The sequence below is a fragment of the Pristiophorus japonicus genome, chromosome 6 (assembly GCF_044704955.1).
Source record: "Pristiophorus japonicus isolate sPriJap1 chromosome 6, sPriJap1.hap1, whole genome shotgun sequence".
In the NCBI taxonomy this organism is placed as follows: Eukaryota; Metazoa; Chordata; class Chondrichthyes; family Pristiophoridae; genus Pristiophorus; species Pristiophorus japonicus.
Window position 1 is genome coordinate 233,364,807 of NC_091982.1, and position 15,994 is coordinate 233,380,800.

Genomic DNA, 15,994 nt, shown 5'->3' on the forward strand with positions numbered 1-15,994 from the left:
ACCTTCATGCCTCATTAAAAAGGAATTGCAGAGCGTTTTCTGCACCAAGAATATTGAGGGTCAGTTGCAAACTGGTGCTATCTTAGTTCGGATTCTAATGATTACACCACTAAATCTGATCTGGCTCCCTTATTCCGTTGACACAATCCATGGAAAACGCCAGTAAAAAAAATGGCTCATATGAATATGGGAGGATTGGAACACAGACACTTCAGGGGCAACTAGAGAATGGCAATAAATGCCAGCCTTGCCAGCGACGCCCATATCCGAGAATGGGGGAAAAAATGCAGAATGATAGGGAAGGGGTAGATCAGCCTGGCTTCAATCAAATGCAACTGATGTGCGGCATGTGACAGAAAAAAATCAGGACACTAGCAAGCTGTGATTCATGCAAATACCCGATACAGTGTACCGCATAACCAGTATAAGCTTGCTGTAGGAGAATGAGTTTCACCCACAGCTCCTGCCACTGAATACTCTCCATCTATTCACTGCAGCCAATCACCAGCAGAGATAATTGTTCCTCTTTGGTGCCTGGGATGAACGTTCGTCAGCAGAATGATTCCACACTATTTGTAAACACTGTGTGTGGGAGAGCTGGCTTTTGTGCAGAATGTCTTAAAAAACAGATTGTGTTACAAATGCAATTTTTGGCAAGCGAAACGCTGTAGTCCTTGGCTTTGAAAGTTAGATGGGTTTGTTAAAGGACTGAACATTCACCTCGCCCTCTGTTCCACCATCTGTAGCAGAGCCTTCAACCATATTACCCCCACATTCTGGAACTCCACCCCGCAAACCCCTTTCCCAAATTCTGAACCCCTCAAAACCACTTTCCCCACATTTTGAACCCCAAAAACCTCTTTCCCCACATTCACAACCCCTAAAACCTCCTTTCCCCACATTTGGAACCCCCTCAAAACCTTTCCCCCACATTCTGAATCCCTCCAAAAAGACCGCTTTCCCCACATTTGGAAACCCCCTCAAACCCCTTTCCTCACACTCTGGCCCTTCCCAAATCCCATTCCCCACATTCTGAACCCCTCAAACTTCTTTCCCCACATTCTTAACCCCTTAAATTTCTTTCCCCAAATTCCGAAACCCTCAAACCTCCTTCCCCACATTCTGAACCCCGCAAACCCCTCCCCGCAACCACTTTCCGCCACATACTGGAAATTTCCCATCCCCCCCAACCCTGTTCCCCCACATTCTGCACCCCCCCTAAACTCCATTACCCCACATTCTGCTCCCTCCCTCCGCACTTTCAGAAGCCTCCTTAAAACCAACAGCGCGCTCAATCACGGCCCCTAAATCCTTCCTCCGGTCCTGCTGAGTCTGCAAGGCACTTTCGAACACTTTGCTACATTGAACGTGCTACATAAATGTTGCTGATCAGCATTGCCGTGACAAACTCTGGTGTAACGGTCATTACTGGGCTTGCATACAGAGGAGGATACCACCACCAGTCTGGTGATGTTATCACGTCACCACTGGCTTCTGGCAGTTCAAGTGATTTTTCTCTTGAGATGTTGATGGTCAGACAAGTCTCTGTGTCAGCTGCTGCATTTCTGAACCTTTTCCAGCCAGTCAGCGTAACGATATTTGAGAGCCCCTGAGGTAGGCCCAAATTAGTGGGATTTGTGGGATTAGGGTTTTAAGTAAAGTTTTAAGAAATTGCACCCCCTATTAGGGTCTATTAAGGTAGGGGAAACTTAAGACAGTGGGAGGGGTGAGGTTGGGGGTGAAAAGTTATCGGATGGTGGAAGATGTCGAGGATAATGTTGTTTTGGCAGGGGAGCTCCCTAGGGAGCTGCCACCCCGGTGGCCATCTTGTGTTAGCGTCCCTCCTTCATTAGCTTACCGTGTGGAAATTTGGCATGTTGTATACTAGCAGGGCATTAGTGGCTGAGCAGAGAGCAATTCAACAATCAAGCCAAACGCGCCGAAGCTGGGCAGAGGAAACGTTACAAGGACACCCTCAAAGCCGCCCTGATAAAGTGCAACATCCCCACCGACACCTGGGAGTCCCTGGCCAAAGACCGCCCTAAGTGGAGGAAGTGCATTTGGGAGGGTGCTGAGCACCTCGAGTCTCATCGCCGAGAGCATGCAGAAATCAAGCGCAGGCAGCAGAAAGAGCGTGCGGCAAACCTATCCCACCCACCCTTTCCCTCAACGACTATCTGTCCCACCTGTGATAGACTGTGGCTCTCGTATTGGACTGTTCAGCCACCTAAGAACTCATTTTAAGAGTGGAAGCAAGTCTTCCTCAATTCCAAGGGACTGCCTATGATGATGATGATTGAGAGCGCAGTTGTCAAATCAGGGTGTCACTGGAGCTGTGACAGCTCCTCTCCTGACAGTGTGCTGCAACTACAGAGCTAATTCGAAAGGGTATCCGAGTTGAGCGTTGTGAGAAGGAGACACATTTACGGGGAAAGAACAAAACTGAACGGCTAAGAAAACAGTATAGAATGGGGCTTAACACAAAACTTGCTCCTCAACAACCTGATCAGACTGGTCTGGGTGTGTTGGAAGACCAAATGATGTGATGTGATGTGATAGGATCGATCTCCTGTAAAGACATCCTTTAAAAAGGAAACCAGCAGTAGCCTGTCCCACCACTGCCGTGACTTACCAACACTTATCACACTTCCAGATTGTAAGGAGAGAGCGGGTGAGAGATAGTTATCAGTAACGCAGTGCTTTTTACTACCAGCACATTCACTGTATTCATTGCACCACAGCTATTGTTATCCGCTGGACACACACTTATTTTTCGCTCTCAATCGTGCTGACGTCACCCGTCAACAGCAGACACGGGAGAAGGTGTTGCGCAAATCAGCATCAACAATCAGCTAACCTTTCCAAATTGGTGATTACAGCCGGCCCCACATTAATTATATAAAATCATAGAATGGTTACAGCATGGAAGGAGGCCATTCGACCCGTCGAGCCAGTGCCGGCTCTCTGCAAGAGCACCTCACCCAGTCCCACTCCCCCGCCCTTTCCCCGTAACATAGAAATTTACAGCGCAGAAGGAGGCCATTCCGGCCCACCGAGTCCGTGCCAGTTGACAAAGAGCCGACAAAGTTACTTATCCAACTCCCTTTTGAAAGCCACGATTGAATCTGTCTCCACCACCCTCTCAGGCAGTGCATTCCAGATCCTAGCCACTCGCTGCGTAAAAATGTTTCTCCTCATGTCGCCTTTGGTTCTTCTGCCAATCACCTTAAATCTGTGTCCTCTGCTTCTCAACCCTTCTGCCAATGGGAACAGTTTCTCTCTATCTACTCTGTCCAGACCCCTCATGATTTTGAACACCTCGATCAAATCTCCTCTCAACTTTCTCTGCTCTAAGGAGAACAACCCCAGCTTCTCCAGTCTATCCTCGCAACTGAAGCCCCTCATCCCTGGAATCATTCTCGTAAACCTTTTCTGGATCCTCTCTAAGGCCTTCACATCCGTCCTAAAGTGCGGTGCCCAGAACTGGACACAATACTCCAGTTGAAACCGAACAGTGTTTTATACAGGTTCATCAAAATATCCACGCTTTTGTACGCGATACCTGTACCTCTATTCATGAAGTCCAGGATCCCTTAAGCTTTTAACTGCTTTCTCAACCTGTCCTGCCACCTCTATTTTTAAACTGCTTATTTTTACACTGACTTTTTTCTTAATAAAATATAAATTTTTGTGCACATCAATGTAAGACTTGTCAATGCTAAAGACTGAAACATTCTCCAAATCTCTTCAGCCTCTGTCAGCATCAAGCACTCCCTCGGATCAGCACTCTGATTGGACGTATTCCTGGCGGTGTCATCACATGACCTCCAGTCTCCAACCGTCTCACGCCATTGGTCGCCCGCCACGTCCACCCTCCGGATGCCCCGCCTTTCCGCAGCAATTGGAAAACGAACAGACTCTTCATTACCCAATTGGATGATTCTTGACCGTCAGTCAAACAGCCATTCCCCGCCCCACCCCACCCCACTCCCAATATTTTTATAACTAATAAACAAAAGTCTTCAAAGAAAATGAATAAAACAGACATTTGATTTAATGCCCTTACCATCTTTCTCCTGGGTTTGCTCGCAGCAGTGTTCTGGAGATTAGTTTTTAATTCCCAGAATCTCCAGGGCAAATCCTGGAGGGTTGGCAACTAGGGCTCCCAGATCAGGTCCAGCGCAAGGCAGATGCACAGAAAATCTGCCTTGTAATCAAACTTAATTCCATCCTCACAAAGGCCGCCTTAGCTGCACCAATATGACATTTGCATTTCACATACCAGCCGTCATGGGGCTTCCTCAGCTGGCAACTTACCACCAAGTTACTGAAAGATGTGCATTATGGATCCACAAACACCAGAAACAGGATGGAGAAGAATTGAACTAATTTCCACTGCGGCCCTTTAAAGCCAGTTAAAGAGAGATCTTCAAAGAACGCATTCTAATGCATGCCAACTCGATGGTTTAACCCCGCACTGTCCTCCTTCTCTCTTGCTGGGGTTTGACTGCCCTGTACTGTCCGCCCCCTGGTCCTTTCTCCACTGGTGAGCACTAGTGTCGGCTCAGTGGGTAACTCTCTCGCCTCTGAGTCAGAAGGTTGTGGGTTCAAGTCCCACTCCAGAGAGTTGAGCACAAAAAAGATCTAGGCTGACACTCCAGTGCAGTACTGTGGGAAGTGCTGCATTGTCGGAGGTGCTGTCTTTCAGATGAAACATTAAACCGAGGCCCCATCTGCTCTCTCAGGTGGATATAAAAGATCCCACTATTTCGAAGAAGAGCAGGAGAGTTATCCCCGGTGTCTTGGCCAATATTTATCCCTCAACCAATATAACAAAAAAACAGATTGTCTGGTCATTGTCATATTGCTGTTTGTGGGAGCTTGCTGTGCGCAAATTGGCGGCCGCATTTCCTACAGTACAACAGTGACTACAATCCAAAAGTACTTAATTGGCTGTAAAGGGCTTTGCGATGTTCGGTGGTTGTGAAAGGTGCTATATAAATCCAAGTCTTTCTTTCTTTTCTTTCATAAGGACCATTGCGGTTAAATCCAATTCCATCCACTTACACATCTAGTAGGGGTCACCCGACAGTAATCATCAGCAGGACTGTCACTGATTTATTCCCCCCTTTCCTGGCCCAGAATATACTGAAGCAAAATTAACTGTGATCCAGTAACCCAACACAGACAGGGTTCAGAACTCAGGGCCTTCCTGATCTGAGCAGATAAGTACCATAGCATACCTTACCGAATATTGGCTCAATTAATGACCTTCAAACGCAGCCTGTTGGACGCAAGAAATGAAAGCCCTCAAACAGATTCAATATTGCCTTATTAATTGTGCAATGAAGAAAAGGGTGGTAAGTAGGAGATACGGAAATCGAATTACCTCACCTTACCCCAAATGTGATATTTTACAAACACAATGTAATCTGTAAGGAGCTACAATTCAGCTGCATCTTCTGATCCTATAAGATCAACCAAGTGCAGTAAGTGTGGAGATTCCGGAGGGACCAAGTGACAACACAGGGCTGTGAGCAAAGTTCAACAACTTTAGGTGCCAGTTCTGACCATCTGACTTCTCTGGAGTTACATCACCTTTGCTCACAGTCACCAATGTCAACTTGTGTTCTGGTTCCATTTCCCCTTTCCCCGTAAGGCCTAGCCATCATGGGGAAGAATGACTTTGGTTAGCAAATTATTAATGTCTTTATACTGTCAAAATACATGACGACTGGGGAAATTCATCCGCACCCCCCCCCCCCCCCCATAAAGGTGAGGTGAGCTTGTTGCATGAAATTTCAATGGAAATGCAATATTGGTAATGGGTTGTCAATATTTCCTTACAAGGTCTGGTATAGATGTCCTTGTTCTCCTTTAGTTGACTACACATTGTACCCTATTCCTCCAAAAGGGACCAATCAATCAACTTAAGAAATATATATATATATATATTAATAGACATTGCTAACTCTAACCCAACTAGCCCTAGATAAGCTAATCCATGCGTCTCCATTTTCCCCCACCCCGTACTATGATAACCTGTGGAACAGGACAGGAAATCCATTCAGCCCAATTACATGCAGCCTTGGCAAGAGTCTGCTGAAGATTAGTGTTTGAAGAATATGGATAGTTTTTAACAATAGAAATTGGTGTTGGAATCACAATATTAACAATACTACTACAGACAAATGCTATTAAAACTGTTGGATACTGATCTGGAAACAGAAGGCCAACTGGGGCAGCTGCATTTTCTACCTTATGCTGTTTGACCTTTCCTCATAGTCACGTTCCTACAAGTTCATGTGCACAGGGTCACACCTGATTGGCAAGCAGGATGGAAGGCTTTCTATAAATATAAACTTATTTATAACACAGAGCCGCGAGATAACAATAGCCCTGATAATTCTTGACTAAACTTCTGATGAGGCAAATACTGACAGATTAAGCAGTGACAGATTGGCCATTGATCCATACCTGCGATGGGCGGGGGTCAGTATGAATACCAAAAACCAATGGGTCACCCCCATGTCTGTCAATGACATAACAGAGAACCCCCATTGCAGGCATATAATCCATCTACCAGCCATCCCTTATTTTGTCTCATTCGATGTACACAATATTCTTGTGAAATAGGAGCCCCAAATCACAGAGATGGGCAATGTTATGGAATTGGAAGTTGGCAAATCTTTGTGAAGGAGAGGACATGGGGTCGGAAGCCCAGCTTGGGGTCAAATAAAGCAACGAAGTTGCAAACAGTTTGTTTCAGCCTGAGACTGTGGCCGGAGAGCTGGGAAGGGTACAGAGTTTGTGGCAGAGGCTGAAGACAATGACTATGGTCTTCCCAATGTTTAACTGGAGGAAATGTTTAACTGGACTGTCACCTCGACATTCCACCTCAACACCCATCAAATAAACCAAGCTTTGAAAGTCTCCTTTTGCAGCGCAGAGGTAAACCATGCCAAAAATAATCTTCCTATTTAGGAGTCACGCTTGATCGCACCGTCATATAAACAACATGTCCAGAACCTTGGGAACAAACTAAAGAATAGGGTCAACTTGATCCAGAAACTCACCGGATTCAAATGGGGAGCAGACGCTCAAACCCTCGGTACGGCAGCACTCGCCCTGATGTACTCTACAGCGGAGTACTGCTCTCCGGCATGGCTATCCAGTCCGCATGGCAAATCTGTTGATGTCCAGCTGAATTCTATGATGAGAATTATTACCGGTACGCTTTTATCGACACCAACACCTTGGCTGCCCGTGCTTGCAAACATCGCACCACCACATCTACGCCACGAATATGCAGTCCCCAGAGAATACAACCGCTACACCAGCAAAGACATTCCGATCCAGGCCGATTGGAACAACCTACCACCAACCCGCCTCAAATCTAGGAGGCCATTTTGGACCGTCGCCGAAGGCCTTCAGCGATCTCCCCTCAGCCTTAATGACCAACGGCGAAATGCTTGGAAGAACTGCAACATACAGAATGCATTCCTTATCGAGGACACCACAGTACAACTTGAAGGGTCAAACCTTCCTCGCAAACAGTGGACAACCATCAGCCACCTCAGAACCGGTCATGGTCGATGCTGCCACCTTCTCCATAGGTGGAAGATTAAAGCATCCCCAACGTGTGACTGTGGACTCCGAATCAGACCCTGGAGCACATCATCGAGCACTGCCCTCAGAGAGAATTCGCAGGCAGCCAACAAGATAGCCACGCTGTTACACCGGAAGCTTTGGCCTGGATATCCAACTTAGATATTGACATTTGATTTGTTTTTCTACTACGATACGAAAGAAGAGAGATTGGAGGCAATTGTGAATCATCCAATTTCAAAACTGAGATTGATAAGATTTTTGTTGGGTAGGGGTATTAAGGAATATGGAACCAAGGCAGGTAAATTGAGTTAAGATGCAGATCAGCCATGATCTAACTGAATGCTGGAGCAGGCTCAAGAGACTGAATGGCCTCCTTCTTTCAAAGTTCCTATCCCAGACTGGATGTCGGACAATCTGACAGCACAGAGAAAGGGGAGGGGTAGAGCTGGGTGTCATCAGCACACATGTGGAACTTGGCCCTATGTCTTAGGATGATGTCGCCAAGGAGCAGCATATAGATGAGGAAGAGGAGGGGGCCATGAATAGATCCTTGGGTGAACTCCCGAAGTAATGGCGTAGGAAGCCATTACTAGATTTCTCTGGCTACGATTTGATAAGACAAGAGTCGAGCCAAGCAAGGGTACCTGGACAACGGAGCAGGTGTTGGAGAAGAATGATGTAGTCAAACCATATCGTAGACTGCAGAGAGGTCAAGGAAGACAAAGAGAGGAAATGCATCATGGTCACAGAGGATGTCATGTGAGACATTGATGAGGGGCCTTCCAGTGCTGTGGCAAGGGACGGAAACCTGACAGGAGATTCAAGCATGAAGGTTGGGCACGGTTTGGGATGCAACAAGACATTCAAGAACATTGGAGAGGAAAGCGAGGTTGGCGACGGGGCAGCAATTTGCAAAAACAGAGATGTTAAGGATAGTTTTTTTTTGAGGAGGGGGTGATGATGATGGATTTGAAAGGGAGGGGTGGAGGGGGAAGAGGAAACAATTTGCAATGTCAGCTCGCACAGGGACCAGGAGGAAAGTTGGATGGTCAGCAGTTTAGTTGCAACGGGATCCTGGGAGTAGAAATTAGGTCTCATGGACAAGATGTGCTTGGAGGGGGCATGAGAGGAGTTTGGAGAGAGACTAGAGAAAGATGAAAGATCAGGGTTAGGGCAGACAGGGAGCCTTGTGGGAAGTGTGGCTTAGTGAGCAAAGTAGAAGAGCAGCAGAGGCAGCTGAAAAGATAGTCGAAATCTCAGTGACAAAGAAGTCCATGAGCTCCTCGCACTTGTTATTGGAGATGAAGGTGGAGGGGACAGGAGAGAGAGGTTTAAGGATTCTATGTTAAAGAAAATTGACATTAATTAAGTGAAATATGTTGGTTTTATACACAGAAAACAAGTGCCAGAGTTAGATTTCTTTCACAAGTGTGCAAGAACAAAGTCTGTGTAATGTTGTGTGGGTGATTACGGTATCTCATTTATTGGCTTAGTGAAGCTGAATCACTGTGTGATTGCACAGTGGCGCCAAGCATTCGTGTCTCACTGTAACGAGTCATCACATCAAAAAACACTCAAAGTATCAACAATTCTTGCTGAGGCACAGACCTCTTGTGGAGACCCAGCTTGTCTGACTCAAGTCAAGTTTCTTCGGGACATGGACAATGGGCTGGATGAGCATTGGGTTCCAGATCGTGAGGTACTCACGTGCTGAGATGAGAATAAGCTGTCATGCTCTCTTATCTCACTAGTCTCTTTGTTTACCATTCTGTCTCTTCTGCACTGAGATAAAATAGTTTTTTTGTAAAAAATTTTTTTAATAGACCATGAACTAGCTCTACATTACAAAAGAAAAACACATAACAGAGCTTCAGGCTGAGAGCTTCAGGCAGTGATTCAGTCTGAGGATTCCGTTGGCATTCAAGATCTGCTTCCATGGTTTAGGATATCATGAGAATTGCATTGCTGAATTAGCACTTTGTAACTCTCTAGCATAAAACTAATGTCTGATATAAATATATACAAACAAAACCTATGGATTAAGCCTATGAATGGAACGCCTCGAAAATATATGAGCCTCCTTGCTTCCCTAATTTCTGGTGGACCGGGTTGCAGGAATCTTTCCAAGGACACAAGGACCACTTACTTGTGTTCCCCAATTTTATGTCACAAACTAGTAGAAACTAGTGCAGTTCTAAACTTTCAATAATTCACTCCAATAGCCTGGCTGATGCCGGCAGAAAAGCCCAAGACAGAAACATGTCTGTTGAGCATGCAGTGATCTGTTTTTGTCATGAGTACTGTCATCTGTATTATAATGAGGGGGGGGGGGGGGGAGGAACTGCTGCTGGGCATAACGTCATTAGGAGCAGAGATAAGAGATCAGCCGCCACCGAGAGAGAAAATAAACGTACCATCCAACGTATTGTGTTTGCACCTAGCTCACCTCACGAATATAATGAGGCAAGTTGCTTTGCACTCAATAAAAACACGATTTGTTATTATTTTGAGGAGTCACAAGTCTTGATTATTTGTAGTCAGCAAAGCAAATTGCTGTTTTCACCCTTTAAGATCTGTGGAATCACTGCAAGATTTACAAGTGCCAAAACCATGAATGGGCCTGCTGCATTTTTACTATGACAACGTTACATAAACCCTTTTGCATCTGTTACATGGAGGAAAAGATTAACTTAGTTTGAGCGCTGAAAGAGTCGTGAAGTAGTCACAGAATTAATTGGCAAACTTTCACATCTGTGTCTAAGCTTTAAGTATTGTTTTGAAGGCCCTTCACCCCTCTGCTGTTACGTTATTTTGAGCAATGGAAACAAAAATTACAAATGGTCCACTTCCCTGATTATACGGCCACTCTTAATTGTATTTTATTTACTTCCTACCCCTTGAGATTTTGACCCTGAGCAAAATAACTTACCATAGTAATTCAACTCCTGACAATTCAAAACAACTGTTTGCTTGTTTTGTAGTCTTTATTTAGTTAGCAGGTGTACATAGTTTTGAATAGACTACCATGCCTTAACTTGGTAGTCTAGTACTTGAATACCGAATGTTGTGTTCAACCGCAAACAAACAAAAAGAATGCACAAATCTGCCAAGAAAATAACCCTGATGGTTATAAAAGTCTGAAGTCACGTCGTACTCCTACTACCCTGTAAGGGCTGTCATTTTTCAGACTTGCAGCTGCACGTTCCCACTCCACTCCCAGCCGAGGCTCAGTTTCCCAGGCAGCGCATGGTACAAAAACTAACGGCGAGTCCACGGCACGCACCGTTATTAGTGCGTTAAAAAAAACAGAAATTTGTGGCGAGGAAGTGTCAGCAGGTTTCATGACCATCAAGGACATCACAGCCAAGTTTGAACCTGTTCTCGTCTGACTTTCAGACGTAAGCATTCCCTACAGGTTGAGTGCATGTCAATCAGTAGCTTACACTCGGTTTCAATCCCCCCCTCACTCACACCGCAGCAGCCCGGGGACTTAAAGGATAGCTGTAGCATCCCTACTATCATTTCAGTTGAGATGAACTCATTCAGCTAATAGATTTTTGTGCTCAAGTCTCTGGAATGGGTCTTAAACCCACAACTTTCTGACTCAGAGGCAAGAGTGCTACCCACTGAGCCACAGCTAACACTGATGAAGATCAGCCATGATCTTATTGAATGGTGGAGCAGGCTCAAGGGGCCGAATGGCCTCCTCCTGCTCCTATTTCTCATGTCCTTATGTTCTCAAAGACAAAGGACCTGGTCATTGTCACATTGCTGTTGGTAGGCTGTCACGTTTCCTACATTACAACAGTGACTACACTTCAAAGTATTTAATTGGATATTAAGGGAATCAAGGGATATGGGGATAGTGCAGGAAAGTGGAGCTGAGGTCGAAAGAAAGACTTGGATTTATATAGCGCCTTTCACGACCACCGGATGTCTCACAGCGCTTTACAGCCAATGAAGTACTTTTGGAGTGTAGTCACTGTTGTAATGTAGGAAATGGTTTCGAAGTCATGAAAGGTGCTAGTTCAAGTTACATCTTTTCTTTCTGGCAAAGGGACTGGAAGCTGGTGTCAAAGAACTGGAAACATTTTTGTGACTGTATACTCTGTACAGCAAAGTTTTCAAAATATTGACTATCAGGTCAAATGGGAAATGCTGCAGTAATGCTAAAGGAACTACAGTATACCAATATTGACATTCTCTGAGTGGGAGGCTGTAAGATTTAACCTTGACTGAAATATAATGTAGCTCTTGTGGTGTTTTGGTACAAAAGATAAATCCTGTTACAGATATAACATATGGACATAAGTAATCTCCTGCTAAAGGATCCAAAGATCATTAGGCTGCGTGAGACTTGCTCACAGAAAACATGTCCAAATAAAGTTACTGAAAAATATATATATTCTTGTATTCCTGATGGATAATTGCAAAACGAACTAAAATGGTCTTAGTGGGCATTCCACCCAATAGAAGATTGTCAACAATATGCAAACAAGGAAGGAAGGGAATAGTCCAGGGACACGAGCAAGGGCAAACACAGGGCTCAACAATATCCTGTCCCAAATGTACAGCAAGAAAATTGGGACCGAAACTACACAACTGAAAGGGAATGGGGGGGGGGGGGGGGGTAGGGGGGGCGTGATGTGTGGTTAGGGGGATTAGAACATTATCCTTCTTCCTTTGGAACCTGGGTTTAAATTTAGCACGGACCGACTAGATGAAAACTTCCCTGACAGCTGTATGGGACTCATAAAAATGGGTTGAACCGGGTTCCTAGTGAGTCAGGGGAGCAAAGTTAACCCTGCTTTCATGCAAAGTGGCACCAAGTTCAAAGAGGTCCAGTTAGTGTAGGAACTGGTGCAGAGGGAGTTGGTGATGTTCTGAGATGGGAGTTCAGACACTTTGTTGGGTGCAGTGTACATCGAACAGACTCTGCAACTACAAGAGATCTAATCACAAAACTAGCTGCTCAAAATGTCACACTTCCAAGCACCAACATTCCTCGCCTTGGCAAGTCCAGAGTGTCATTCAACACACAAATACGCTTAAACAAATTGGGCATTGGGGCAGCACCAATCTGTACCGGTTCTCTGTCAATCATAATCAGCCCTCCCCTTCATTTTACTGTGCCAATTATAATCAATGTCCTCAGTATAGTTTGATCTGCCAGATTCTGGTACACTCTACCCTGACAGCCACAGTCTTTCTGGCCAATCCCATTCTAATAGCCGAAAGACTTTGCAGAAACAATCTTCACATGGCAAACTCTTTCCAAAGGTCTCCTTTTTTTGTGCAGGTAGACAAAACAATTAATAATGTTATTAACAAAGAATACCGTTGACCAAATAATCAGAAATGCTGATAACTTTCTTCTAATACTTTTTCTGCCCTCTTGTCAAAATGGACTTTATGTTGAGATTGGGCCCATGCCCCTATATATAAACAAACGCTTAACCGGGGATAGGGGGAGATCAACAATATCAGGGAGATTTCTACACTCACAAAGTTTTTTTTAATATGACAGATTTGTAGCAAAATACCACAGGGTCACAGCGAGTTCCGGGTTTGCTAATATTTTAATAATGTCATGTTATTAGAAAGGGGCAACGAGCTCAGCACAGTGCAGGTTGGAGTCAAAAAGTTTGAATGTACAAAGTTGGGTACTCACTTTAAGAAGTATCTCTGGCCCGAAGGGGTCTTGGCCATCTCCCAGCCGGGTGGCAGCGGGACATCATCGATGTTGTCGAAGGACTGCTGCCGGAGGTGGCCGTATTGCTGCGGGTTGGGGTTGGCACTGACGGGCAGCGAGGCAGGGGACGAGTGCGATCGGATGTGCTGCACCTGGAACTGGGGCAAGTTGCTGCTGGAGTCCGTGCTCGACTGGCGGGAGTGCGATCCCGAATCTGGCTGTTTGAAGAAAGACTCGGGCAGCTTCCTCATCCTCATGGGCACCTGGTGCGGGACCGTGCCAGGTTTGGGGTTCATCACGGCGTTGAATAAAGCCTCCAGGTCAGTCTCCGAGTCCCCCAAGACGCGGACAATGGTCTGCCCTGGTGGTGGGATAGGATTTGGATCCATTGCAGATTTTTTGTTATATATGAAGGGATTTTTCTTTTTTTTTAATTACAAAAAATAAATAAATAAAAAGTTTGTGAAAACTTTTTTTGTGTTCTAATAGTTAAAACTTTTTTTTTTAATTTCCCCCCCTCCAGTCTTCAAAAGTGCGGATGTAAACTAATCAGAACTTTCATGATCGCCCGTCTCCAAACTCCTGGCAAATAAAAAAAAAGTTGGGAAATGCGAGTTTCCAAGGAGTGTTCAACCAGCGTCGCTTCTGCTGGCAGGACTCCCCCTCTTTAATTATTCATGAGCTCCCAGTCTGGGTTCCTTGACCTCAGCAAATCACAACGATGAAACTTACTATGGAAAACAAGCCTTTGTCAATTTCCTCACACATGCGTGTAAACAAAACTTCGACAAAAGCAACTTTTTCTCTCTCTTGTAAACTTTTTTTTTGAGGGTGGCTGGTGATGGGAGTGTTTTACTTTTAGTTCCAACCCACTGGGAGAGAGAAAAAAAAGTTCTTAATGTAGCTGCTGTTTTGGTGTCGTGAGGAAATGAGTTTGCGAAACGGCAATAAAAAGTTTAGGCACAGAGAGAAACTTTCTCCCGGCTCGGCTCCCCGAGCACACTGCAGGAATGTGAGGGAGTGATCGGGAACCCAGCCTCACATTCCAAGGAAACTTAGTGCTCACTCACACACTCTGAAGGGCCTGTGTATTTTTTTTCCTCTTTTGTTTTTGAGTTGTGTGACCTTAACAAGAGCGAGCGAACTCGAAATCAGTTTGCCTTTCTATTATTACCATATATGGAATCAGAGGAATTTTAATCCCCGCCTCCCTCCCCCACTTTATTTTTTTCTGTCACTCTGTCTTGGTTTTCATTCTCCCTCATTGACTCGCCTCACGTTTAATATCCCTCTCTCTTTTCTATTTTCCTCCATTTGACTTCTTTTCTCTTTCTCTCTGCTTACTGCCTTTTTCCTGCTTCTGTTTCAGTCCTGTAAGAGTGCAGTTATACTGCCACTTTCACGTGCCAAGCGTTGTTGGGTGGCATCACAAAAAGTGGGTGTATAATGCAGGAGGCTATTGAACGCATACAGCCCCAGGGTGACCCCCCTCCACCAGTGTGTAACCAGTATTAACCTCAACTCTCCGGGTGTTAAATCAGATCTAAGGCTCCGACCGTCTGATTTTGTACCTGACAGTCGGGGCAATTCTGTGAGTGAGAAATTTTTTAAATTTAAAAGAAAGACTTGCATTTATATAGCGCCTTTCATGGCCACCAGATATCTCAATGCGCTTTACAGCCAATGAAGTACTTTTGGCACTGTTGTAGTGTAACAATTTGCGCACAAGCAAGCTCCCACAAACAGCAATGTGATAATGATCAGATAATCTGTTTTTGTTATGTTGATTGAGGGATATACTTTGGCCAGGACACTGGGGATAACTTCCCTGCTCTTCTTCGAAACAGTGCCATACGATCTTTTACATCCATCTGAGAGAGCAGAGGGGGCCTCGGTTTAGCGTCTCATCCAAAAGACAGCACCTCTGACAGTGCAACACTTCCTCAGCACTGCACTGGAGTGTCAGTCTAGATTGTTTTATGCTCAAGTCTCTGGAATGGGACTTGAACCCACCACCTTCTGACTTAGAGGCGAGGGTGCTACCCACTGAGCCAGAGCTGACATTTTAAACCAAACAGTAAAAATATATATTTTTTGGAAGAAGAAATGTTATTTTTCTATTCTGTCACCTGTATAACATGAATGGTATTTAGTAATCGAGGTTTGCAATTTTTACTGAGCTCAGCAGCATAATCTTCAGAACTGGAGCTGTGATCCTTAGCCCTCCCTCTACCCGCTAGGCTCCTTGTTAGGTTTTGGGCTTGGCAAAAAGGTGACATTCCTATTCTGAGCCCCCAGGCGGATACAACACAAGCAGAGATAATCTGAATTAAGAGGCCATTTTCTCAGTGGGTGTACAGTGTCTGGAACAGTCTGTGCTGTTACAGTGTTAACGCCACTAATGTGGGATCACGAATGTTGAAGGACATGTGTAGAAATGTATGAAATTATGACATCATCATGCCTAATTATTTTTTACTGTATTTTACAGGCAAGAAAAATTAAAATTCCTTGTGAAACAAGCACTGGAATTTGAGACAACCTGAAGGGATATGGAAAGATCGAACTTGCATTTATATAGACCTTTCACGACCTCAGGACGTCCCAGAGTGTTTTGCAACCAATGAAGTAGTTTTGAAGTGCAATCAGTGTTGTGATGTCAGTGTTGGGAAACGCGGCTGCCAATTTGTG

At 45.0% G+C, this 15,994-nt stretch overlaps 1 protein-coding gene across 1 annotated transcript in view; it reads right to left on the minus strand.

Moving 5' to 3' along the window:
* The window catches only part of wwtr1 (WW domain containing transcription regulator 1), a 185,600-nt gene extending 171,303 nt beyond the window's left edge, over positions 1–14,297 (minus strand). The window contains exon 1 of the mRNA XM_070883718.1: positions 13,283–14,297. Within this exon, the coding sequence (XP_070739819.1) occupies positions 13,283–13,692 (410 nt within the window). The 5' untranslated portion in view covers positions 13,693–14,297. The remainder of the gene's footprint in view (positions 1–13,282) is intronic.
* Positions 14,298–15,994: the final 1,697 nt, after the last annotated feature.